Genomic DNA, 24,897 nt, shown 5'->3' on the forward strand with positions numbered 1-24,897 from the left:
TGTTGGTTAAAAGGCCTTAACTAACCCGTATCGTCAGACATGAAGCTTGGCAGGAACGTGGCCAGAACTTTCCTGGATTACTACAAACTCAACACCCTCATAAAGGACAACAGACCCACTCACATTCAGAGGTTAGGGCTTCAACTCAATAAATGTCTAATAAATAATGCTTTAAAATGAATGAAAAGCGCATTCTGTTAACACAAGATGCTGCATTCTGGGAGATTTTCGTATTTTTTTTGTTAAAACAATATTCCAATAATAAAAACATATCCCCACAAATTCCGCTGTATACATAACCATAAGATTTGCAATACAATTGAAAGCAACCATTAGTGTACAACTATTATCTGCATTTTCCCCCTTTGTGTCGTTACCCTCTGCAGCTCTGAGGTGATGCTGCAGACAGCCAATGGGAATGGAAAGACCAACACAGGAGACAGAGACAAGACTGACAGTGAGAAGGAGAGGAAGAGTCAAGGCATCAGACATTAAAAACACCCGGAGATGGACAAAGGAAGAAGAGCGGGCTGAGGACGATGGGGTGTGGACACACCAGTGCATGGAAAGGCACACAGATAGACTGACTGTAATGCAAAGGCAGAGCATTTCTGTTTCTCATACTCATAAAGGGGGTGTGTGGTTTTCGCAGGATATTTATCAGGGCAGCTATGGTACACTATTATAGTTTGTGGGTTATAACAGGTTTCATTTGGAGTAATGCATGCAGAATGACTAGTTTAAACATGATTTGAAGCCTTCATTTAGTTTGCATTTATGTGTGCTGGATGTGCCTGTGTGCTTCACTTTGCCTTCACTTTGATTTGTTCTTCTATGTAAATATATACATGCATGTCTTCCATTTTTTTTATATATATTTTGACTCATGATTCTGATTGTTGTTTGATGATGGTGATGATTGTTGGTAACAATTATGAACAGGACCTCATTTTGCTCAATCTGGTGTATAATAACATGCTTGTGCATTTGTCATCATGGAAATATGCTGTAAGCCAATGGAAGTTTCTTCAAAAATAATAAAGCAAGAAGTTTTGTGTATGTATAAATGCAATTTCAGTGTAACAAATACAACTTTTTTGCTATACATAAATGTGTGTGTGTGTGTGTGTGTGTGTGTGTGTGTGTGTGTGTGTGTGTGTGTGTGTGTGTGTGTGCGTGCATGCGCGTGCGTGCGCGTGTACCCTGTGAAGTGAAGTGACGGCTTCGGACCAGCACGATTGTATTGGTTAGTTTCAGGTCACATGACCCACTTCCGTTCTGTCTTCCTGTTTGGAAGCCATGACAACAAACTTTGAAAATGAAGGAACTGACTCCAGTGAAGTTGTCCTCCAGCAAATCATACCAGAAAATCCTAAAATGCACCGTTTACCTGGACATACATTCTGTAAGTGCTGTTATGGTCTTTATTCAGTCTTTAGTTTTCGGCACGAATCAGAAAGTAAGCATTCGTAACCAACGCATTTACTGTCGGATGTCACTGATAAGATACGCATCTTGTTCCTCTTGCTCGGTGCTGTCTAAAATGTCAGCTCTTTCGCCAATCTTTAGACTTTAGATTTAGCCTTTTTTTTCCACAAATGTATCCAAATGTCTCTATTGAAGGCACATAGAAACACAGGTGAAAATGTTCATTGCTATTGGCTAAATGCTTTTATCCAAAGGAACTTCAATCAGACACATGTCAATAAGGAGCAGGTAAAGTATCTTGCCCAATGATGGCTACAGGTAGGCTGCGGGCGTCGGGCATCAAACCCAGGACCCTTTGGTTTGGAATCGAACACCCCAACCACTTCACTTTGCTAACCATCCCTACTCTTGCTTTGTGTGTAGATCACCTGCCCAGGGGCGTGGTTGGCCCGACCAGAAGATATCTACCTCAGCGCGTGTGTCATGGGTCAATACAGGAAGACCCACTGTGTGCCTGCAATCTTTCCTCTGCTCTTCAACCACAAGATGGTCTTCGTCAGGGTGAGGACCAAGCATCATATCACTGAGCAGAGTCTTTGACCGGGGACACCAGCTGTTAGGGTTTGTTTAGGAGTTCTGATATGACAATAATTACGAATCGTGTGTATTCACGCTAATAATCGGGATTGTGCACCTTTTTTTCTGCAAGGGCAAACCAAACATAAAAAATATATTATTTTTTTTTATGAATGCTATTCATTCATGCTTCTTACACTTTCATTACCACTCCAGTCACGATATCTGTAGCAGGGTATTGTGTCTAAATTCCTCTCTCTCTATGGATTCAGACCTTCCCCGGTGTGGTTGACCCGGCTGGTGTTTCGGAACAACTGGAATGTAAGTGGGCTCCTGGGAGCAGCCCTCTCTCATCTGTCAGTCCTGAAGCATTTGCCGATTAGCATATTGGCCTGTTAACCGCGGTTCTGACTGAGGGTCCAGCTTATAGAAAATTAGCTTGGCTTTCCTTTCTATTTATTTTTCAGCTGACACCTCGACTTTGGAGCTGATTCAGATGGTCCCTCCAGGTAGGACTGTGATGACACCACATGGCCCTGCTGTGATCCTGTTTTAACCCAGGCAAACACACACTGCTTCTCACCTTTTATGTACCTCATGCATGTGTGAGGAGTGGTATTTGTCCTGCCTGCCCTTCACTCTGTGTGTGTGTGTGTGTGTGTGTGTGTGTGTGTGTGTGTGTGTGTGTGTGTGTGTGTGTGTGTGTGTGTGTGTGTGTGTGTGTGTGTGTGTGTGTGTGTGTACGTGTGTACCTGTGTCTTAGAGGGTGAGATCCTGGCCACGGTGGAGGAGGGCACGCGAGACTTTGTCTTCCCGGGGCCCCGGCTGACGGCCAGCGAGGAGGCCCCTGAGAGACAGATCTTCATGAGGAAGAGCACTTCATTCCCTGTAGGCCCCTTTTCCTCTTCCAGGCTCTTCTTCTTCACCCGGGGTCCAATCCTTTTGGGTTTGCCTCTCATCTTTTTCCTTTTTTTTTTTTTTACCAAACGTTTTTTCCTGTTTGAACCACAACACTTTATTCCTTGACTAATTAAATCAAACCGCGACCAATGTTAAAATGCTAATACAGACCACCATCATTGTGGTTGTTTCCCCTCCTCACCCTGCTGTCCACTGTTTATCTAAGTTGTGGTTTAGTTATTTATATATCTTTATTCCTTTCCCAGCCGATCGCCATGCCTTTGTTGTTTGTTTTTCTGTACTTTTCTCTTTCTCCCACAGAGCAGTGGTGTCATTTTAATGACAGTAAACACCCCCCCTCTTCACCATCTGATTTCAATGTGCTGGTCAACACACCGCAATTTAAATGTCTCTCAGCAAATTGCCACATTGTTTAAACATCCTACTAGACATTTATTTTTTTTTGGATTTTTCTTCTTCTCCAATTTGCCTCTCCATTGAGTGAAGCGTAGATGGGGATACATTTGCGGCTGTAAATGGTTGTTGTGTGTGAGTTGTGAGTGCCGTGGTTATCTGGTGCTTTGGTCTTTGCCCCGCCTGTTAACGCCACACTGTCTGTACACCCCCTGCCCCCCCCATTGTCTCCCCACAGGGAATTGCCCCAATGGTGGAGTTCGCCACCACCGCCTTCATCGAGGAGATGAATGTAGCGGACGGCCGGCCCGCCACACCTGTAAGATGTTGCTCGTTGCGCTCTCCGTGCTTATCCTCCAATCACATCACAGAGAGAGGTCCACGCACACGCACACACACACACACACACGCACGCCGTCATTTGGAAAGGGCTTTCTGCTCATTTTGATTGTATGTATATGCACATTAAAGTCCACCTACCAAATTTGAAAGCAATTTGTATATAAAATGTAAGATGTTTAACCCAACATCGTTTCTGGTACTATCGCACTCAAACATGTATGTTCGATATCGGCTCGCTCGCTTGTTATGATTCTGAATGTTGTTCAGTCTTACGCTGTTCGCACTGTGACAGATCATTCACACTTTTACAGATAGTTTCCAACATGTTTTTAAAGAGTAGCTTCAATACCTGTATTCCTATCTGCCTACCGACCCATCTCCCTACTATTGTTGCCATGGCTTCTGCCGTTAATCTTTATATCTGTCTTTCTCTCTGTATCTCTGTCTGCCTGTATCTCTTCTCTGGCCGTCGTCCATGTACTTCTGTGTATTTCTGTCTTTATCTCTCTCTATCCTCTGTCTGTCTGTCTTTCTGCATCGCCGTCTATCCATCGGTCCATCTAGTGTTTCAAGGGTATGCGTGGTCTCCTTGTGAGCGTAATTACAGAGGGACGGATCTGTGCTGCTGATAGCAAAGCCTCCCTGCTTCTCTTGCTGGCTTGCCTTTTATATATACGCTCTGTAGCTGGGCTAGCTTGCCTTTTATATATACGCTCTGTAGCTGGGCTAGCTTGCCTTTTATATATACGCTCTGTAGCTGGGCTAGCATGCCTTTTATATATACGCTCTGTAGCTGGGCTAGCATGCCTTTTATATATATACGCTCTGTAGCTGGGCTAGCTTGCCTTTTATATATACGCTCTGTAGCTGGGCTAGCTTGCCTTTTATATATACGCTCTGTAGCTGGGCTAGCATGCCTTTTATATATACGCTCTGTAGCTGGGCTAGCATGCCTTTTATATATACGCTCTGTAGCTGGGCTAGCATGCCTTTTATATATACGCTCTGTAGCTGGGCTAGCTTGCCTTTTATATACACAATGTAGCTGGTCTAGCTGACCATTTATATACACTGTTTAGCTTGGCTAGCTGTCGTTTAACATACACTCTGATCCTGGGCTAGTTGGCCATTTACATACGGCTAGCTTGCCCAGCTACAGAGAACGTAAAAGGCAAGGCTTTTATATACGCTAGAGAGGGTTAATCTCTCGCGCATCCTGGCTCATCTGCGTCTGTCCTTCACTGGGCACTTTTTTCAAGGATTTAAAGGGCAGCCGGTGCTTAGCTGAATAAAATCACCATTTTACCTTTCAAAGGCATGGCAACGCTTTTGTTCCGTATGTTTTCTTCACTCTTGTTTGTCTCCTCCATCTTCTCCCTCCCTCGGAGCAGTCTCTCCCTCTTTGCTTTCATTTTGTGTGTGTGTGTGTGTGTGTGTGTGTGTGCGTGTGTGTGCATGTGCGTGCGTGGCATGTTGATGCATTATAAGATGATGAACACTGCTCAAGTTGATAGGATGGTAGCTTGGTTTTTCTCTTCTGTGTCAATCAAAAAAAAAAGAAGGAAGCAAAAGCACTTTACCTTCAAACCCAAAAACAAGAAAGAGATAGAGTTGGCACGTTATGCCAATAAGCAGCCCTTCATTGTCAAGGTAAGGTAATCCTGAGTGGAGCTGTTTGCTTAAGAAGGATGCTGCTGGCAACGGGGAAGATTGTAGGTCTGCTCCCCCCAGCCCCTCTGGGGGTTGTCTGGATCAGAGCAGACGTCTCTGTGAGCCAGGAGAATCTCTCTCTTCTCCCCTTCTCTTCCACTAATGGCTTCTAAGCGCAGGCATTTTCCCTATGACAGCGAGGCATGCCAAAACCGCACCCAGTGCCTTGTTTCATTACTGATTTAGGTAGTTTAGAAGATGGCACACTTTTCTCCTTTTCACCCCACCCCCAAAAGATACCTCTATCTTTAGAAGTAAATATAGTACATTTATATTGTCAAACTAAACTTTCTGTCTCTCTCCCTCTCTCTCCATCTCCCCCTCACCTTCTCTCCATCCTAATCTGCCTCTCTCTTCCCAGTATTATTCCAGGCCGGTTGTCTGTCCCGATTTCTCCTTGCACACACCCGCCTCGCTCTCTATGCAGAATGATGCACATGCTGTTGACTCTCTCTCTATTGTTGTTAGTTTTGTACTCTTATTTACCCCCGTCTTGATACGACAACAATGGCTTCGTCGTTAATTGCGTGCATGCACATACACAGGCCGTTTTCGGTTTCGGTTGTGGTCCTTTTTTTTTTTTTTGCAAAGGCTAATTCTGGCAAGCCCGGCTTTGTTTATCTCAAGGACGTAGCGTTGCATCACGCTGCAGCGACAACAGCGGCACGGCGACTAATCGCATCGGACAAGCCCTTGGCGCCCGGGCCCTGGAACGCGAGGAGCGTTTAAGTGTGTGTGTGTGTGTGTGTGTGTGTCTGAGCGAGCCTCCCGGTCCACGCCTGTAAACAGAGGCTGAGCAAACGGGGAGCGGGCAGGCGGGGAAAGGGAACCCGGCGGTAAATCTTTGCTCTGTTTGATTCCATTAAATAAATGCCTCAGAAATGGCAAACCTCAATCCAGAACTCATCCATCGTTCTGTGTCTTTCTTTATTTTTTAATGAGTTTTAATGTTCCACAATGTCCCTGATTAGCATTTAGATCATATTTGTTTTACAGCTCCGTAAGGCCTCTTGATTGTATTAGACGGCAGATAGCCATCAAACATAATTAACATTTTTTCTTAACTTATTTATCCCCCCCCCCTCCCCACCAGCCGACCGGCATCAGCCTGAGGAAGGGAATATTGCTTGTGAGGACTATGTTATTGGAGCTATCGGAGTTATTGGTGCCATGCTGCAGAGGTGGGCTCAGTGGCTGGAAGGTCTGGGGTAGCTACTCTCCTGCCGCTGCTGCTCTTGTATTGTTGTTGTTGTTGTTGTTGTGTAATGGGCTGTCTGAATTAACTAATAGTTTAATGGTTCATATCTCATTAAAAGACCGGGGGGCTGTGATGGCTGCAGCATCTGTGAAGGCATAACTCTGCAGTTTTCAGAGAGAGCCAGAGGACAATGCACTGTGGCCATTATGGGGCAAGTGCAGCATCTCACTCTTCATCCTGGTTAATTCTCTCTTTCTTTCTTTCTTTCTTTCTTTCTTTCTTTCTCTCTCTCTCTCTCTCTCTCTCTCTCTCTCTCTCTCTCTCTCTCTCTCTCTCTCTCTCTCTCTGTGTCTCTCTCTCTCTGTCTGCAGTTACGTGGCCTCCCCCCAGAGAGGTCTTCTCCTTCCCGCCCCAGACGTAGTAGCCCAAGGAGAACAACGTCCCCGCCCCTGCGCTCCAGATCCCAGCCTAGCTCTCCCGCCACTCCGCGGCGCACCCGGGGGGGCCCTGGGAGACGGAGTCCTTCAAACAGAGGGAAAGAGAAGGATAAAACGGGCGACTCTGTCCTGTCCACGGAGTCGCCCGGGACCGGCCCTCTTTCAGCGCCACCCACGCCCGTTTCCCTCCCTCGCCGTCGCCACGGTGCCCAGAGGACCGGGCGCCAGGAGCGAGGTCGGCCCAGAGGGCCCCCGTGCGCTGAGGCGTCTCCCGGGTACCAGCAGCCCACGGCGGCCTCCGTGGCGCGCGCCCTGTCGCCCTACACCCACCGCAGGATGTGCGAGCTCTCGGAGGACGCCCGGGCGCGGCTGGCCCACCTCCAGCTGGGGCCCCACCACTTCAGGAAGCAGACGCAGACCCAGCCCCCCTTCCTGGTGGGTGGACGTCGTCCCCCCCCCCCCCTTGCCATCCCCTGGTCCCCTAGCAACCATGAGCTGTGAATACTAACGCTACCACCACCGCGATGGATGGATAGATAGATGGGTGGATGGGGGATGTACAGAGGGAGAGATTGATGGATGGACAGATGGTGATATGGATAGACGGACTGATAGATGGTAGACAGACTGATGGATGGATGGATCGCGGCGGGGAGGAATTGATTTGCCGTCGTTGTTTATGCCCGTCGAACTTTTTATTTGGCATTCTTCGCTGATCGTTTAAAAGTGAGGAGTAATGGAGGGCGGCCGTGCATGAAGTATACGACACACATGTTAAAATACAGTGAGGAGGATTTCATGGGTCCGTGGGCCAGCAGCACAATTGCACACTACAAACAGAACAGACGACTGGTCTTTGTTTGGTAGGGTGTTGGTGGGGTCTTTTCTTTGCTTGGTAGGGTGTTGGTGGGGTCTTTTCTTTGCTTGGTAGGGTGTTGGTGGGGTCTTTTCTTTGCTTGGTAGGGTGTTGGTGGGGTCTTTTCTTTGCTTGGTAGGGTGTTGGTGGGGTCTTTTCTTGAGGCCGGTCTTCCGACCTCAAAAGTGAATGTCCTTTAGTGTGTGTGTTTTATGTTTCTGATACCATACTCTCTGTTATTTCCCCCTCCACATCAAGCTGAACCCTTCAAAGCAGGGCTGCGAGTCCGTTTGTTGCGATTGAGTCCAGAAGTCCAACCGCTGCCCTTGTGTTTACTACAAATGCTTTAATTACATGCATTATTCCACTATAACACATTTGCATATGAAGGGACGGGGCGCAGTGATCGGCTGATTGCATAGCCTCGGGGGATATAGGATATTATAGAAATCTCCCTGGGCCCCCATCTGGATTTCAATCAGAACGCACATTGAAGTCTAATCTAATCTAGCGCTATGACGATCAAAATTCCCTGTGATGTCCCCCCACCCCCCCACCCCCCTCCATGTCAAGCAAAAAGGCTGAGGCGGCGAGCTGTTTGTTGTCACTTGTTTGTTGATGGTTGTTTGTGATACATATGAACGGCGCGTGAGAGCGGAGGCGCATGCCCCCCCCCCCCCTCGCTCCCCGGTAGTCCATGGCGACTCCCTGGGCTACAATTAACCCTGGTAATTATGTGTCAAGCTGCAATTAACAAATAAGATACCTAATGAAGTAGTCTGGCCTCCGTGATGAATGCATTACAGATGTCTGCCCCACAAACTCCATGTTGGGGGGAATGTAAAGAGGCTGGTGAACAGCACCCTGCCACGGCCAACCTGAATAATATCTGGTTGACTACCACCACAACAGCAACAGCAACAAAGGGCAATTAGCAGGCATGCATTAGTGAAGGATTTCTTGGGTTTTTCCTCGCAACCTTTGCTGCGGCCGCCTAGCAGCGATTAGGGGCTGGAATGAAAGTGGAACAGAGGGGGAGCAGGGAGAAAGCTAGGCTCTTAAGTAGCGCTCCTGTTTCCCCCGTAGCAGTGATGTATTATGATTAATGCCCGCGATTGTTATCGCATTTGGCTAAGTAAGTAAGACTGACTAAAGCTTGTTTTGCTGTTTGTGTTTGGGTCTACTTTTCTTTCGTCCGTAATTGATATTCCAGATTGCAGCTCCGCTTCTTAATTCCTTTATGTTTGCCCAAGGTATCGTTTAGATATTTCCCTACGATAGTAAAGTTGAAAGACGCCCTTCCGGGCCTGTAAGAGATTTTGTTTTTATGTATAGAGAAAATGAAAGATGTAAATACCATCTGCCAAAGCGCCTCACCGTGTCTCGTAATATTTCTGCATTGTTTAAATACGACTTGCGATGGTGCGGGGACGGGGGAAAATCCAACCACTTTGACTTTGTCTCCTATTGTGTGTGATGGCCGCACTAGGTTCCGTTTTGCAGCGGTGTTTCCTTCTCGGTGTCTCCCTCCTACCAGCCTGTCTCTCCTACTAGAGAGAGCGTCCTGCATCGCTTTGGCTCTGCCCGCTTCACAGCGGATCACCCTGGTGAGCCTCACTCACTCACTCACTCACTCACAAATGCTGTACAGGTATCATAATAAATACTTTCTTTCTCCATTTTTGGTCTGTTTCTGGAAGGAAATGTTAATAAATAATACTAAGATCAATCTTTCATATTTCTAAATATAGTTATTGCCCTAGATTCATCTTTGCTGGGAAGCTACCGGCCCAAGTTAGATAAGGTGAGTACTAACTTAAACTTATGTTAAGTGACTATCTGTAATGTCGGCCATCATTTGATGAAACGTTGACGTTTGGTAAATGTATGAACGAGGCATGTCAAATATTATCTTATGAATGAAAAATATAAAATAAATATTTAGTCAGACATTTGACCCTGTTGACCCCCATTTGACCTCTGACCTCCTCCAGTCAAGGTCAGGTTCAACCATGACCGGGTTGTCTCCTGACGCTCAGAGGAGGTGGCGTGGAGAGGAGGGTCAGATCGGGACCCCTGTGGAGAAGGCGTGGTCCATCCCAGGGGCCTCTTCCTCCAGGAGCCCTCTGCATCTGGGACACTCGTCTATCCAAGAACGGTTGGGAAACTTGAATAGAACTAAACTTCTCTCTTTCTAAAAGTTCTTTACTGCTGATAAGCCAATTTAACACCATAAAAAGCTTTAGAGCAATTGAGTGCAGGATTGTTCCATTAAGCCCTCTTAAGTGGGTTTTTTGTCATGTGGCTATTGAGTTCAGTTAGGCGTATTGCTTGACTTCAGTGTTAATGGAAAGGCTACAGTCTATATATACTACTGTCTATACCTTGTTGCCAACTGCCTGAGTTGGAAGTGCGTGTGACACAGGATGTCACACAGAAACAAGATGTTTATCTGGTTTTATTGGGGAATGCAAGCTTTTCACATTTTTTACACTTAATATCAAAGAAAGGAGTGTGCTTTATTAAATTTGTATATCTCTTTCTTGTTTTGGAAATCCACACTGACTGGCATCTCTGGCCCTAAAACCCAATTTCCCATGTTCGGCCTTCGCCCAAGCAAACAACCTTTTTGTGGGTGAAATTTGCTTTGAATTTGTTCTGATTTCCTTGTGTAAACCATTTGTTTACTCAAAACGTCCTGAGGCTTGGTGTGGTGAGGAAAGAGCAGCACCTCAATATGAATTTTCAATTATGCGATATTGACAAATATGGCTCTCTCATGAAACCCGTGTCTGTGTGTGCATGCACCTGTCTGTCTGTTTGCATGTGTGTGTGTGTGTGTGTGTGTGTGTGTGCTTGTTTGTGTGCATGTGTGCGTGCCCATATGGCGCTAATCTTTAATTTTGATCACACTCGACAGCCAGGATGAATTCTCCCCCACCTCTCAAATTACAGGAGCTGATGCCTTGTCATGTTTGTTCATTACTGGAGGGAGGGAGGGAGGGGGGGGGGAAGGGGGGTGGGGGGGTGGCGGGAGAACAAAAAGGAAAATGGTATTGATTTGTGTTTCAGCCCGAGACCCGATGCGTTTGACCCGACGCACTCTTTAATACATTGTGAGAGACTTGGTGATCGATCGCAGCAGCTGCCAGTTGAACACGTCGACGGCAGCCATGTTCCGCGTAGTGTTTGTTCTGCCCCCCCCGCTCCGCCCCCTCCCCTTCCTGTCCCTCAATAAGTAAACATTAAAATCAATAGACAATTTTAAACAAGGGTCGGGGGAGGGGGGGGGGGGAGAAGTAAATTGTGGGAAATGAATGATACTTCTGTCTCAATTGAAAACGCGACCAGGCCGGCCGGGCGGGAGATTAGAGCCCGTCTGTTGTAGATTCCCCCCAAAGGCGACGGGGTCACGTCTCTCCGGCGAGCCGCTGATGGGAAGAGGAAATGATGGATGCCAAAGGGCGACTATTGTCTCTGAGGCCCCGAAGCACCAACACACACACCAACACGCACGCACGCACGCACCAACACGCATGCACGCACGCACAGACGCACCAACACGCACGCACCAACGCAGGCACGCACACGCACACACACACACACGCACACATACACACGCGCACGCACGCACGCACGCACAGACGCACCAACACGCACGCACCAACGCAGGCACGCACACGCACACGCACACACACACACACACAAATGATTTGTCCTCAATGAGTTTTGCAAATAGAACAGTACATTTATCTAATCACAGAGGAAAACCCGACAGAGCCTTTTGCCACCACACGTCCATCAGTCAGTCCGCGTCAAGCCACTCCGACGCAAACAAGGTAGCAATAGAGGAATTTATCCGTTTATTGTCGCACTGACTGACTTCTTTGTGTCTCTCCTCTGTGTCATTTCATTTATTTATTTTCTCAACAGACAGAATTCATTTATAGCGTATTGACGCCGAGCGTCCATGGCTGTAGTTTAAATGCAAACTTGGCTCTATCAATTGTGAAATTGCTTTCTTTCTCTTTGTTTGTGTTGTTGTGTGTGTGTGTATATATAAGGGTGCCAACATTGATTTTGGTCAAAGGAAGTATTGCCATTTATGTGGTAGACTGTATTTCGTTTTCATGATGTGCAAAAAAAGAAGAAGAAAAGAATGTGTCAAGTGGATGAGGCAGGTTTGAGCCAGGTTGTCACGGCGATATCTCTGTCTTTTGCTAGTATACAGCACAGACTAGTGGACAGAACCAACACTTTGAGTCTCACTGTGGGATGGGCGTTGGCCTCTTTTTTAAATGTATTTTTATATTTACCCAAAAAGGGCAGCACTGCACCGGGGTAAGGTGCAGTAAAGGAACATTGTGTGTTCCCAGAATATACAACTTTTTAGCGATACACAGAATAACAAAAAGAAAAATAGAAAATTCAAGTGCAAAGACGACAGGCAATCATTTTCTGGTGCTCCAAATCTTTCTGGAGGTTTTTGAAGTCAGGACGGGAGAGGAGATCAGTCAGTTTGGAGTGTTTTGGCAGCTCATTCCAGGTCGACAGGGAAATCTTTCTTGTCCTTTTCAGTCTTGACGTCCATCTCAGTCCTGAACAGGCAGTTGGAACAAATTATTGTGAATGTAGACCATAATGACCTTGGCTATGAAACACCAACTTTACCTTGCTTTTGTTACAGAGTTTTCTCTCCCAGGCTAGTGTAGTGTTTATTGATGTTGGAGCCCCGGGCAGAAGGACCAGGGTTCAATCCCCAATGTCCACAGCCCAACCTGATCTCTGCATCCTTGAGCAAGATGCCCTTACCCCTACCAGCTCATTCAAGACGTCTGAATTCACTGCAAGTCGCTTCTGATGGAAGGGTCTGCTAAAATTACAAAATAGTGACAAGGAAAATGTTAGCAAAAAGTTTCCAACTGTCTTTCTTAGATTGCGCAGCAGTCCCCCCGGTCCCTCGCAGTGGGAGCAGATCCACAGCCGGGTCCAGAGGATTCTACAGACCCACGGAACAAGTCCCAAACACCTTGTGAGTGACCCGTGACCCCTTGACCTTTTGTTGGGACAAGAACCAACCACCTTTTGACTGTGGTCAGAGTGCCATAGCCCTAGCAGGACACACTGTCGAAGGTGTTGCTCCTCATCAACCATTCTGACACCTTGGGCTGAGAGCTTTGACCATCTGTAGGGGGCTAGGCCGTCGCTCACTGCAGAAGAACAAGAAGGCAACTTCAGGGACCCGAGGGAATCTCGCAAACGAAAAAGTTTTTTTCAACATATACATCTGTATTACATACATGTGTGTACTATTGTTTTTTCCAAAGAGTATAACTCACCCCCCACATTTCTCCACCTGCTCAGGCAATAGAGAAAATCGGGTCAATCTGTAAATATAAGCGCTGCAGTATTTATGCTAGGTAGATACTAATAATCCATGATTATAAGGTCTGAAGTTGTATTTTTTTCTCAGAGAATATTACCCTAGCATTTTCCAGTTGTTTCTCCTCTCACCTTGGAACGTAAGAAGCATAAGAAAGCTGGAACAGTGATGCGAAGAACTTATAGGTGTTCAGAAAGCCAACCCCTTTAAGTGTCAGTCCCAACCTTGCACATATAGGAGTTGGGCTAGTCATATGTAATAAGTAATATCCTGAACCTGTTTCCTAAAGTGCGATGACATGTACACACAAAAGCCATCGTCTATTGACATTGTCATGGTGGGAGCCTGTTCCTCGAGTGTCTGCTGAAGTCAAGGTGATGGTTGTCTTGTGACTGCAGATGGAGGAGGAGGAGGAGGAGGAGCAGCAACAGAGGGCAGGTGGTTTCTGTGATGGAGCTCACTGTGGGCCCCTGTTCTCACAGGACAGGTAAAATACCCACTGCTCTGCTTTCCTCTCCACTCTTTTGCTTCCTTAAAAAGTACAAAACACACTTTTAATTAACATTTTGGTGGCAGGAGCTCAGGAGGTAGAGCAGGTTGTCTGGCAACTGAAAGGTCGCTAGTTCGATCCTCGCCGCCTCCTAGCTGTGTCAAGGTGTCCCTTGCTGACACCTTGCTCAGACAATGGAAAGGGCTGTTCTCTCGCATGGTGTGTGACTGACAGGGTTAATGTGAGGGCATTAATTGTAAAGCGTTTTGATTAGCAACTGGTTAGAATAGCGCTATACTGTATAGTGGTATGAAGGCAATACACCTTGTAGCGACTAAGGTTTGATTACCACCTGTTGTCCCATGTTAGATGTCATTCCTTCTCTTCTCCACCCCGTTCTCCTCTGTCTTCACCATCCGGTCCATAATGGCACAGCAAATATATAGAGTCATTCTAGCTGCCATTGGCACACCTGACCTTTATTTCAGATATTAATTAAGTGATTGATACTCCAATATCATTAAAGGTGCTGTAGGTGAGATAGGAGCTATGGTTTGAGTATTTCATCTCTGCTTCTTTAGAGGCAGTCCAGGAGAATGGGCTGAGGGGGTCTACGGCAGCAAACCAGCGTCGGGTGACCGCTTCCCCAGGCCTCACAGAGAGGCCTTCGAGGAAAGCCTTGGTAAGATCTACCAGAGTATGTACCGGAAGGCCACCTACGACGACTAACAGACCCCGACCGGCGAGTTATGGAACATCCCGGTTCCGACGGAGGAGGCACAAAGGGATCGCAATGGAGCAATAAACATTTCCACTGTGGCTGCATGAAGTGACATTCGGTCCAGAAGGTTTGCTTTATGATTTGTCCCATTGGTTTGAATATAAATGACACTGTTTACAGCATTTCTCATCTAACAGCAATTAGTATTAGGAGCTCAATATTTTTTTGTGTAGACTGCAATTGTGTGTAGCTTATGTTAAAACATTTTTACAGAACCATGTCTTTAAAAACTTCTGAATTACATGCATAATAAGCCAAATCATGACAATTAAATGTAAGCCTAAAAACTTGAATGCAAGATTGATCTTTGGTTTCCAAACATCCAGTAAATACAAAAGTTTCCATTGAATAATCAAATAAGTGTACATCTTTTTATTCATTTATAGAAAATGCACTCATCTTAGCTAATCTGTATACTTAATACACATGTTAGCAATTATTCAATCCTGGAAGCGTGTATCATATGCTTGATGCTAAACACCCTTTATATTATATAGGCCCCGAAGGCTTATGGCTAAGCCTCTCTTTTAGGAGTCATTGGTTGACATTATGAATGAAGGCGTGAGATAACTGATCTGAATGCCCGGACCCGGTCAGACCGCTGCAGGTTTCTTCTGATTAAACCTCTTCTTTTTAGAGCGGCCAGCAGCCGCCGCCGTCTTTTCTGCCATGATCTCCAGGTACTTCTTCTTGTTTTTCCTGAGGAAGGGTAGAAACAGACTCTTTAGAACAAGCTAAGAGGAGTAGACTGCATGAGCAGAACAGGCCGTGCGTCTTTCTCACGGAGTCCTGGTCTTTATGGAGACACAATATGAAACGTTTAAGTGTCTCTGAAATCATCAGGCATTTCAAAATGGAAGGAAAAGTTGCAAATGACAGAAGCATGGATTGGACAGGCTTGGCCATGAAATGGTTAAACTTGGTGTGAATCAGTGTGCCTCCGAGTAGAAGCCTACCGTCTGAAGTCCGAGTCGGCCATCAGCTCCTCCGCCATCGTCCTCTTCCGATCCTTCTTTGGAAGCCGGGAATGATAGAAGTCCATGTGGCTGTCCATCACGGTACCGACCTACAACAACACAAACAAAGTTCAAACTCACTCACTCAGACATCGTTAGCACAACCTCATTGTTTGAATGAAGGCTGATCAGACGAGCGCCGTGTGAAGAAAACAAAACTAAAAGCTGAGGAGCACGGTGACTGGGACGCACGTGAAGAGATGATGTATTTTTTTTTTTTTCTTCCGAAACCCCGAAAAAATTCCTGAACTTGAGGATGGGCAGAGTATATACAGCATCTAGCATTGTGCCTACTAATAGCACTAGTTCTTATTGAAGGGTTCTCTTCCGATGACAGCAATGTATATTCGGTTCACTTACTGTCGACCATTTTATTTTTCAGAACTAGCTCATTTATATTTATAAATCGGCACATAGACATGCGTACTCGCCGATACTGCATTTTAGGCAGTATTGGACACAAGTATCGGTATCGAAACAACTCTAGTGAGCCATGTCACTGTCAGAGGACGGGCGTCCCTCACCTGGAAGAACTTGGGCAGGCCCTCGCGGTCGCTCTTCTTGTAGAACCGCTTGGCGTCCAGGGCGCCCCTCATCTTGATGACCTTGAGGTCGGCCCTGAGCTCCGGGGTGAGCTCGGGGGCCTTCATGTTGAACCAGCCGTCCCCGGTCGTCTTGTCCCGCTCCTCCTGTGGACCGGACGGAGCAGGTAGCCGGTTAGTCACGCGCGCCCGTACGTTTACCATTCGGTCGACGACACCGTCATCCACCGCGACTTCGCGGTGAATGCGGATACGAGTCGATGCGGCGCAGATGGGGGACGACAGATCCTGCTCAAGGGCGACCGCCGCGAGGTTCAAGGGCCAGCACAACAACAACAAAAAAAAACTCAAATCACCAGACCAAATACCGCTCTGTCCACTGAATGGTAATACGCGTCCATTCAGTCGCCGCTGAACGGCGTTTGACAACACAAAAGCTTCTCAAACCACACGCGGCCCATCTTACTTTGCGTTTCAGCTTCAGGCTCCGCTTGGCTTCCTTGTACGGCGGAGCCGCGCTCTGCTTCTCAAACTCGGGGCCCATCACGCTGTTCCTCATCGCCTAGGGGACGGAGGGAGGGAGAGGAGGCGGGGTGAACTCAACACAAACACCGCGCAAGGATACACGGCCAAAGTCAAACCGGATTTGAGTCAGACCGTGAAGAAACACCATTTCTCTAGGGGGGGGGGGAGGGGGGGGGGTTTGAAGTGGCACACTCTTGCATACCCAATTCATTACCCGGTCTGCATCCCGGATCACCTTCAAACAGGAAGAGGAGGATGTGGTGGTGGGGGGAGGGGAATCAATGAAAGTTATTTACCTCATCTTGGATCTTCGGATCCTTCAGTTTTTGCAGCGAGTTGGACACAGGTTTTGATTTGCTGCCATCGAAATTGATGTATAATCCCCCGAGCTCCTTCACTCGCAGGCCCGGGTCAATACGAGTGGACCAGTCTTTCCTGGAACAAAATGGGCAAAGCGGAGAGAAAGATTCTTCACAGGGTGCCGTCACGACTCATTTCTCCATTTCATGCGATAGAAGTGTGTGTGTGTGTGTGTGGAGTGGGGCTATATATGTGTGAGTGAGTGAGTGTAGACAGAGCAACTCTAGTGTCGCTGCGGAGCCAACAGGTGGAGCATTTACATTTCTCTGGGCGCCGTTTGCTGGCAACGACCAAAGCTTTATCAGTGTTTAACATTTTGACCCTCACAAAATGACACCTACAAGCTATGGATGTGGGGCAGACCCCGTGGCGTGAGGCACACTTACGTCTGAGGATTCCTACTATAGAAGAGCATTTGTTTGTATTCGTCGTCGTCCTCATCCCCCTCTTCGTCCACAAAGTCTTCCTCCTCCTCCTCCTCTTCCTCTTCCTCTTCCTCCCCTCGCTCCTTGAGGTACTGCAGGTCCGCCTCCTGGCCGGGCCGTGTGTCAATCATGAACAGACCGCTGGCCCCCGCGCCGTCAGAAGGCTGTGAAGAACCCGCCCTCTCTGGCGCCACAAGTTCCCCCTTGTCGTCGTCACCCTCCTCCTGAATCACACAGTCATCACCTGCCTCCTCCTCCTCCTCCTCCTCCTCCTCCTCTTCACTGCTGTCCAGCAGGCTGATGACCCCTGACGTCTTTTGTCGGACCACCACGTCAGAGCGTTGGGGGGCGGGCTCAGAGACGGGCTCCACTCTGACCTTGGGGTCCTGGCTGCTGGTCACTTGGATGGGCTGGTCTCGGGCTTGCTCGGGCTCCGGCGCGATGGCCCGGTCCGCCCGGTCTTCCTGCCGGGCCTCTTGACCTGAGGCGTCCACCTCCATGTCGTCCTGGGTCGCTGCCGTCGCTTCCTCCGTCGTTGGCGGCACTTCCTCCGTCGTTGGCGGCACTTCCTGGGTCGGCTGTGGCGGCTCTTCCTGCGTCGGCGGCAGCGCGTCACCCTCGCTGTCTTGGGGCAGCTCCCTCTGCTGGTCTCCGGCGGTCACTTCCTCACCGCCTGCCGAGGACGCCGGGTCCTCGCGTTCGCCGGAGAGCCCTCCCGCGATGCCCTCTGCCTCGGCCGTCGTGTCCGATGGCGGCTGTGCCCCGGCGGCGGCGCCCTCCGTCGCGATGCCGGCCGGCGCCGCCGGCGCCGCCGACACCGCCACGCCGCCCTCGCGTCCGACGCGGACCATCTCCGCCCCCTCGGGCTCGTCGCAAACGGGTGGGAGGTCGGCCTTCGTCGCGTCCCCCTCCTCCTCCTCCTCCTCCTCCTCCTCTAAGATGATGGTCTTATCCTCCACCATGGTGCAGTCTGCCTCGTCCACCACCGTAACCTCTAGCTTGGACTCGCTCAGCGGGCTCTGGCGCCCAGCGGGCTGGGCCTCGGTTCCCTCCTCGGGGGCGTGGGGGCCCTCGCCGAGCTCCTCGTCGCCCACGACCCGCTCCAGAACCACCGAGAGCCGGGCCGCTCTGCTCGGAACCAGGATCACCTGGAGGACCTCCGAGTCCGAGTCGGTGGCGGCGGCGGCGGCGGCGGCGGCCAGGGAGCCGGCGCGCATGCGGGTGCTCCTCCGCGACGGCGTGCTGGGCCCGGATTCGAGCCCTTCGGAGTCGCAGGACAGATCGGAGGTCGTGTTCCCCCTGGCGGCTCGGGGTCCCCGCCCGCCGCGGTGGGCGGGGGACTGGGAGTCCTCTGAGGCCGCGTCCAGGTGCAGGGGGATGGGCTGGCTGAGGGGCGCGCGCCGGGCCGAGCGGGTGGCCCGGCCGGCCGACGGCAGGCCTGCGGGGGCGCCAGACGCGCAGCTGTCGCCGTCCGAGAGTTCGGCGTATGCCCCCGGCGTCTTGGCCGACGCCCTGGTGCGGGTGCTCCTTCGGGAGCTCCTGGTGGCCCTCTGGGCGCTGGCCTCCTGTTCCCCTACGTCACTGTGAGACGTGCAGGGCCTTTCCGGGGTTTTCCTCGCTCGAATAGTCCGGCGTGAGCGCCGCTTTTCGGACACCGGCGACGAGCATGACTCCGCCTCGGAGCCCGCTTCCCCCTCCTGGCTAGCGGTGCGGGCTGTCCCGTCCATGGTCTTGATACTGTCGGACGGAGCCTCGCTGTCGGACAGGGCAGAGCAGCCGGACTCCATGTCGGAGTCTGCGGGGGTGGAGGGCTGCGGCGGACTGTGAAGCCGGGAATGCTTCGTGCATCTTCTTGGCGGCCGTCTGCTCAGTGAAGACGGGATGGACTCTACGGAGCTCTCCCCATGCTGGTTTCTGGATTCTTCCTCCGAGTTTTCCGATTGTTTCGCTGCACGTCTCGTTCTGTGGGCGGTGGATGGGGTGGCCTGCAGGACAAGATATCGAGGAAAGGATAAAACGTACGCCGAAATCGTTTATAGAGCCATGTTTTATATTAGATTACATTTTAGATAGGATCACAAGCATTGTTAAAATGCCCCTTCCACACGCCATAATGCTTTGTATTCGGTCTTTTGTTTTTCAATATGTATTCAAAACACCCAACTGTTTACAAACTATGGAAAGACTTGACTAAGCCAGCACTCTAGTCTACTTTACAGCCACGTGAACACCAGCAGTGTCACGCGAAATTACATGTTGTAGTCTACTACGACCACTAGCGATTTATTGATCGGGTTCATTTACATTAGTAACAATGCATGAATTGTCTCTTTAACTTACTTGAACATCAGGAGCTTCATCGGAATTTGTTTTTGTTTTAACTGGGGAGAACACGCGTACTCCTCTCCTGGTGGCCACCATCTTGCTATGACGATAGTCCTCTAGAACTTCCGGCCACATGTGGTGGATCTACTGTGTGCAGAATGGTTCAATTCTTAATTATTGCCCGCACTTGTTCACGTTCCTAACGTTAATGTTTAACTTTGTTATTAATTAATGAACTTAATATATGTTGTTTAATGGTTGACTCCAACTATATATCTTTTTATTTTATCTTGATCTAATTCAGGAAAAACGACTTTCCACATGCAATCGACATAAAGACAGCCTTTGAACTTCACACCAGACAAGCACAAACCAAAGTCCAATAATCTCAAAAATTATATTTGGCCAATAAGCAACCCAATACTGTACAGCTTTTGTTTTCCATTGTTGGCATAACGTCTTTTAATTATTCACATAAACCAAAGTGCTTTACACAAACATTTTATTTTGAATGTTTACATCCCCAATAAAATTAGATTAAAATGGATTACGTAAAGATTTAATAAATAAACCATTTTGCAGATTGAGTGAATTTAAAAGTTTACATACAAATGATATCCAGTGGTGAAAGCTAACATGCTAAGGTCTTGCACGGCTTTCAAACATTGACAGCTTGAATCATTTTCAACTAATATTTTGATACAGTACATGGTTTTATGTGGAACACAACCAGGGTTTAACAGTTGAGTAAAGAATTTGCTTTGGAAAACATACTCCAATATTCTTTTGAATATTGCTAAATGAGGCCCACATATTTCTCTGTATATTCTTTCCTTTTCTATAGGTTGATTCCCGCTGTCAAACAAGGGCAACCTGTTTTGTGGGAACACAGTACAATATCTTCATTCCCACCAACAGTACTAGATATAGTAATCCAGCTAACGAGCCAGGTAGTAATAATTTGAATATATTATACAGAAGAAAAAGAGGCACTTCCTGTCGGGACAAGGTTCAGAAACCACATTGCGATCAGCTACCTTAATCATTGTATCATATTAAAATGAAGCCTACACTTTGGTGGCGAGTGGTAAAAGTAAAGTATAAATGCATTGGTCACAATGAGCAGCATCAATTGGCCAGGGTAGTTCTCTCACACACACACACACGATTATATTTACCAATCAAGGATTTTAAATACGAGTGCCAAGAACGTCTGAGAACTTGGAAATGTGATCGCCCATTTAAGTAAAATACAATTTCCTTTAAACAAGAAACCCCAAAAATGATACTAAATCTAGTCACAACTATGTAGAATGAACGCAAATTATAAAAAATGACATTGATTTTGATTGTGTGTGTACAAAGTGGAGGCGCAGAAGTTTCATCGCAGTGTCTTCTCTCTCCTGGGCCATGCTAGGGACTAGCTTTCCTGGCGTTGACCAGGTAGCCCTTAGCCCTGATGATGCCCCTGCTCTTCACGATGATGGAGTAGCGCAGTACCCACTCCAGCCTCCAGTCAGCCACGTCCAGCTCCTTGGTGCTTTCCTGCACGGCCTCCTGGAACGCTGATGCCGACATCAGCTCTGGAGATGCAAACAAGACGCGACGCGACACGGCATTCATGAAAACTTCTCCTGCAAACTTTGCATAGGAACATGCAAGCACAACCACGGCACAGAGCATTCCCTGGGCATTTATTGACACCAAACCAAATTGTTCTACAGTTACAGGTACAGGTGATTGAGGCAAATCAAGGGAAGTTCTTTTTTCTTGTTTGTGTTTCTCCTCCTTTTTTTATTTATTGGTGGTTTGAAAAGTTGCCAAACTAGTTGTTCACCTTTTGGGTCACTGTGTGTGAGCAGCTGAATGTCATAGTCCTTGGCGAAGGCTGTGAGGTCAGGGGGCATCACACAGCAGGAGGCCAGGTTCACCTGGTTACTGCTGGGCTTCACCTGAAGGGAGAGAGGGGCGAGGGGAGCTCAGCCAATCAATTTGGAGGACGTGACGACAGACGCAGTATAGGATTGATTAACAGGAGCAGGGCACACAACCTCTGGTTACTTATATACATCTGGCCCACACAGAAAACCATGTGAAAATAGTCGTGTTCTATTCTGCCTTGTGGTCGCATGCAACCTCCTTGACAAGAATCCCCTGCCCTGTAATCCTGCTCTCAACACCAGATGTCCACAGTCAACAACCATGCATTCCTCTGACCTGAGACCACTTGTAGAGCTGCTCCAGCAGATCCTTGTCCAGATCCGAGGTGCCGATGGCCGCGATCTTCTGGGACCTCACCAATGCCTCCAACTCCTCCCAGGCGGGCTGCAGGTGAGCCAGGGTCTGGACCTCGCCCTCGGGGAGCCCACGGGGGGCGATGATCACAGAGTCCAGCTGAGAAACAGCCAGCGTCTGGCAGGCTGAGGAGAAGAGGATCTTTATGCCAAAAGTAGCCACGCAATATTGGCATTAGCCATTCAATAACAATCCTATTGGTCAGGGTGCTAGATTCCCATTGTCCAGTCTTACCTGTAGGCCTCCTAGCTGCTCCTTTATGACAACTATCTGAATTCATGCTTGGAATTAAGGTTACTGCTAAATCACTCAATACTATATAGAACAACTCCTCTCAAGTGGGGGTAAATAGGACCAGTCATGCGAAGAAAGATAAGACACCTACCCATCTCCAAGGCCTCTGGGATGGACGACTGATCGGTCTCACACAGGAACAGTTTCACTGGAATGCGGTTCAGAGAAAACCATTTAGGACAGGCAACACGACTTTGAAACATTTTAAAGTCCTGGATGTAATGACAGACGAATACTGACCAGAAACCTTCAGCTCCTCTCTTTCCTCCGGTTTGATGGCTTCTGTGGCCTCAGGGATGGAGCAGTCCACTGTGTCCGAAACACCCTGTGTGAGGCACCCAATATGAGTCCAATCCTCCCATCCACTTTCAAGCATGACCACTTAAACCAAACAACCCAAATGACGTCATGGGCTGCAAAGCCAGTAATACAAACAACTGGCGTCATTAGTAAAGTAGGTCAGATGTTGACTATTGTCGTCTCTCGAAAACAAATAGGATAATACAATTTATTATTAAAGCTCACCCTTACACATCTGGGGTCGGATGACTAATGCGTTAGTGAGGGGTGTTACGGTTTCCTCCCCTTCTTCTACTGTGGAGGAACAGACTCCATGGCGATAATAAGGTTGGACCAATAAGGCCTGGCTTACACTACCAAGACAGGCATGGCTGGAGCTCTGTCACACAGGTACACTAAAACACAGCCATGGTGAACTTCATTCAACAAAATGGCTGGCTGGCAAAAAAAGAGAAGGAATCCATCTACTACAACACCATCATGGAATTCAGATGGTGCACCAGACAAACTGCCTGGTGCAGTTTGTCTGTCTGCCTCCCCCCCACCCCCTCACACACCACAGGCCGGCTTTGGTGGCCAACTCTGCATGAACATTCAATATGACAGTTCCTATTCAGGGTTCTCTGGGGCATGCTTTGAGGTGCGCCACGACGATTATTTTGTTTTGGCAAGCGGGTATAGCGCCCTACAGCGTCCTCCCTCACTGAGTAGGATTTCCAGCATGGAAACCTTTGCTTTATTCATGTTGGCCAAATAGTCTCACCCCTTCTGAAGGTAGTTGTGTTGTGGAAAGCCAATCGATCAGCGTCGTTCGAATGCAGTCTTGAAGCTGAAACATATGATCACGTTAAAGTAAACATTAATTTGTCACATGATAGCAGAAGAAGATAACGGAGTGCAAGAAGGACGATAGTGGCCAAAGAGGCTGGCTCAGACGGATAAAAGGTATTCACTGATCAACCTGTCCGAATGGAAGTTTGGTTGTGTTCATGTCATCGATCGGTCTTACCTCTTCACTTGGAGAGGACGGACACTTCTTCTTAAGACGACTTCGATTCACCAAGTTCCCCGTGTGGAGCTTGAGTGTCTTCGCGTTCTTCAGTATCGCCTTGGCGTTATCTGTCACATTAGTGTTTAGAGACTCCATGTGGTTGTATTCAAAAGTAGCTAGCTAGCGAGGGGCTTCAGATGCGTCAAGAACTACAACCCGGCTGGCGCCTACAACTCACTATTAACAAAAAACTGTGCTTTTTTGTAATGACCCACACAAAAACAAACACGCCCTCCCTAACCACACAACTACTCAGAGAATGACGCTGTCAGGATGACTTGCATTTAACATATATCGTGTCAGAGGAGCGAGTGTCGAGTGCTGCTTACTACTATGAAAGCGAGCCGTGAAGACGCGCCCACTCGGAGCGTCACCAGGAAGCGTCGAAATACCGGTGCGGCTATGGACCTGCCATGGACCTATAAAGAAAGGCTGCGGCGAGCGAATGTGTTTTTCGTAGGCGGAATCCGCAAAAGTCCCGCCTTAAGCGCAAGGATTGGACAGGCAGCCTGTCAGTCAAACTCGCACGCCAGCCAGAGCGACGTCATCATGCCTTCATTCATATCTTGTCTACAGCCGCTCTGCAGAGTCGCGTTTACTTGATGAAAATGTATGTCAACTTCGCCTTCACGCTATGACTCTTGCCACACAATCCTGAACAAATTTGTCAAAGGGAGACAGATTAAAGCCAATTCTAATGGACCAAACAGCTGTAATGTAGCTACTATCCTAGCCAATCTTATATTTATATTATCTTTGCTTCGACATGGACTCCGGCAGAAAGGTGGCCGTGTCGATATGGCAAGCCGAGTGTGCCATAGGGTTGCCAACTTTTGGTTTTTGGCCGGAGTGAGACTCTGTAGAATCTTATAATGCTAAGGGGGGGGCGGGGTGGGATCGATTGTTGGATTGCCGCGGGCGGACAGGATTGTTGACGGGGGGGGGGGGGTACGGCCGTGCGAGGAGAAGAGATCTAACAGGTTTTGTTTTTTTGGCGTGACATTTGTTGCGTGAGAGCGTGAGATTGATGCTGAAAGCGTGAGTGTCACGCCAGATGCGTGAGAGTTGGCAACCCTGAATGTTGGATATCGTGAGATCCCCAAAATTGACGTTAGGCCTTCAATCAAGTAGCCTGGAAATCCAGACCCACATCTAGAAAGCTGTAGGGTCTGGCAACTAGTGATGGGTCGTTTGCGAACGAATCAGTTCGAATGAACGACTCTTTAACAAGAACGAACCGACCTGATTC

General features: G+C 48.2%; 4 protein-coding genes across 4 annotated transcripts in view; 2 read left to right on the forward strand and 2 right to left on the reverse strand.

The window, feature by feature from the left end:
• agbl4 (AGBL carboxypeptidase 4) overlaps positions 1-495 on the forward strand; it is a gene marked incomplete at both ends in the record, with an annotated part of 50,910 nt that extends 50,415 nt beyond the window's left edge. The window contains 2 exon segments of the mRNA XM_084473516.1: positions 38-131; positions 387-495. Coding sequence (XP_084329642.1) covers positions 38-131; positions 387-495 — 203 coding nt within the window.
• Positions 496-1,880: 1,385 nt separating this feature from the next.
• spata6 (spermatogenesis associated 6) lies at positions 1,881-14,625 on the forward strand. Its single transcript, XM_084472895.1, has 12 exons — positions 1,881-1,989; positions 2,277-2,325; positions 2,472-2,513; positions 2,768-2,892; positions 3,557-3,637; positions 6,940-7,440; positions 9,351-9,468; positions 9,613-9,665; positions 9,856-10,019; positions 12,797-12,893; positions 13,643-13,731; positions 14,316-14,625. The coding sequence occupies exons 1-12, from the start codon at positions 1,912-1,914 to the stop codon at positions 14,461-14,463; spliced, it is 1,545 nt and encodes a 514-aa protein (XP_084329021.1). The 5' UTR covers positions 1,881-1,911; the 3' UTR covers positions 14,464-14,625.
• Positions 14,626-14,872: 247 nt separating this feature from the next.
• Positions 14,873-19,860, reverse strand: dnttip2 (deoxynucleotidyltransferase, terminal, interacting protein 2). The gene is made up of 7 exons (XM_084472667.1): positions 19,724-19,860; positions 17,345-19,368; positions 16,895-17,033; positions 16,540-16,635; positions 16,056-16,220; positions 15,472-15,581; positions 14,873-15,214 (listed from the first exon to the last, which is right to left on the reverse strand). The coding sequence occupies exons 1-7, from the start codon at positions 19,841-19,843 to the stop codon at positions 15,109-15,111; spliced, it is 2,760 nt and encodes a 919-aa protein (XP_084328793.1). The 5' UTR covers positions 19,844-19,860; the 3' UTR covers positions 14,873-15,108.
• A 302-nt stretch (positions 19,861-20,162) lies between these two features.
• On the reverse strand, positions 20,163-23,978 carry gclm (glutamate-cysteine ligase, modifier subunit). The gene is made up of 7 exons (XM_084472825.1): positions 23,607-23,978; positions 23,361-23,426; positions 22,538-22,622; positions 22,389-22,445; positions 21,926-22,128; positions 21,546-21,660; positions 20,163-21,291 (listed from the first exon to the last, which is right to left on the reverse strand). The coding sequence occupies exons 1-7, from the start codon at positions 23,742-23,744 to the stop codon at positions 21,122-21,124; spliced, it is 834 nt and encodes a 277-aa protein (XP_084328951.1). The 5' UTR covers positions 23,745-23,978; the 3' UTR covers positions 20,163-21,121.
• Between the last annotated feature and the right edge of the window lie 919 nt (positions 23,979-24,897).

Source organism: Micromesistius poutassou (assembly GCF_964030765.1).
Source record: "Micromesistius poutassou genome assembly, chromosome: 9".
NCBI classification, from domain to species: domain Eukaryota; kingdom Metazoa; phylum Chordata; class Actinopteri; order Gadiformes; family Gadidae; genus Micromesistius; species Micromesistius poutassou.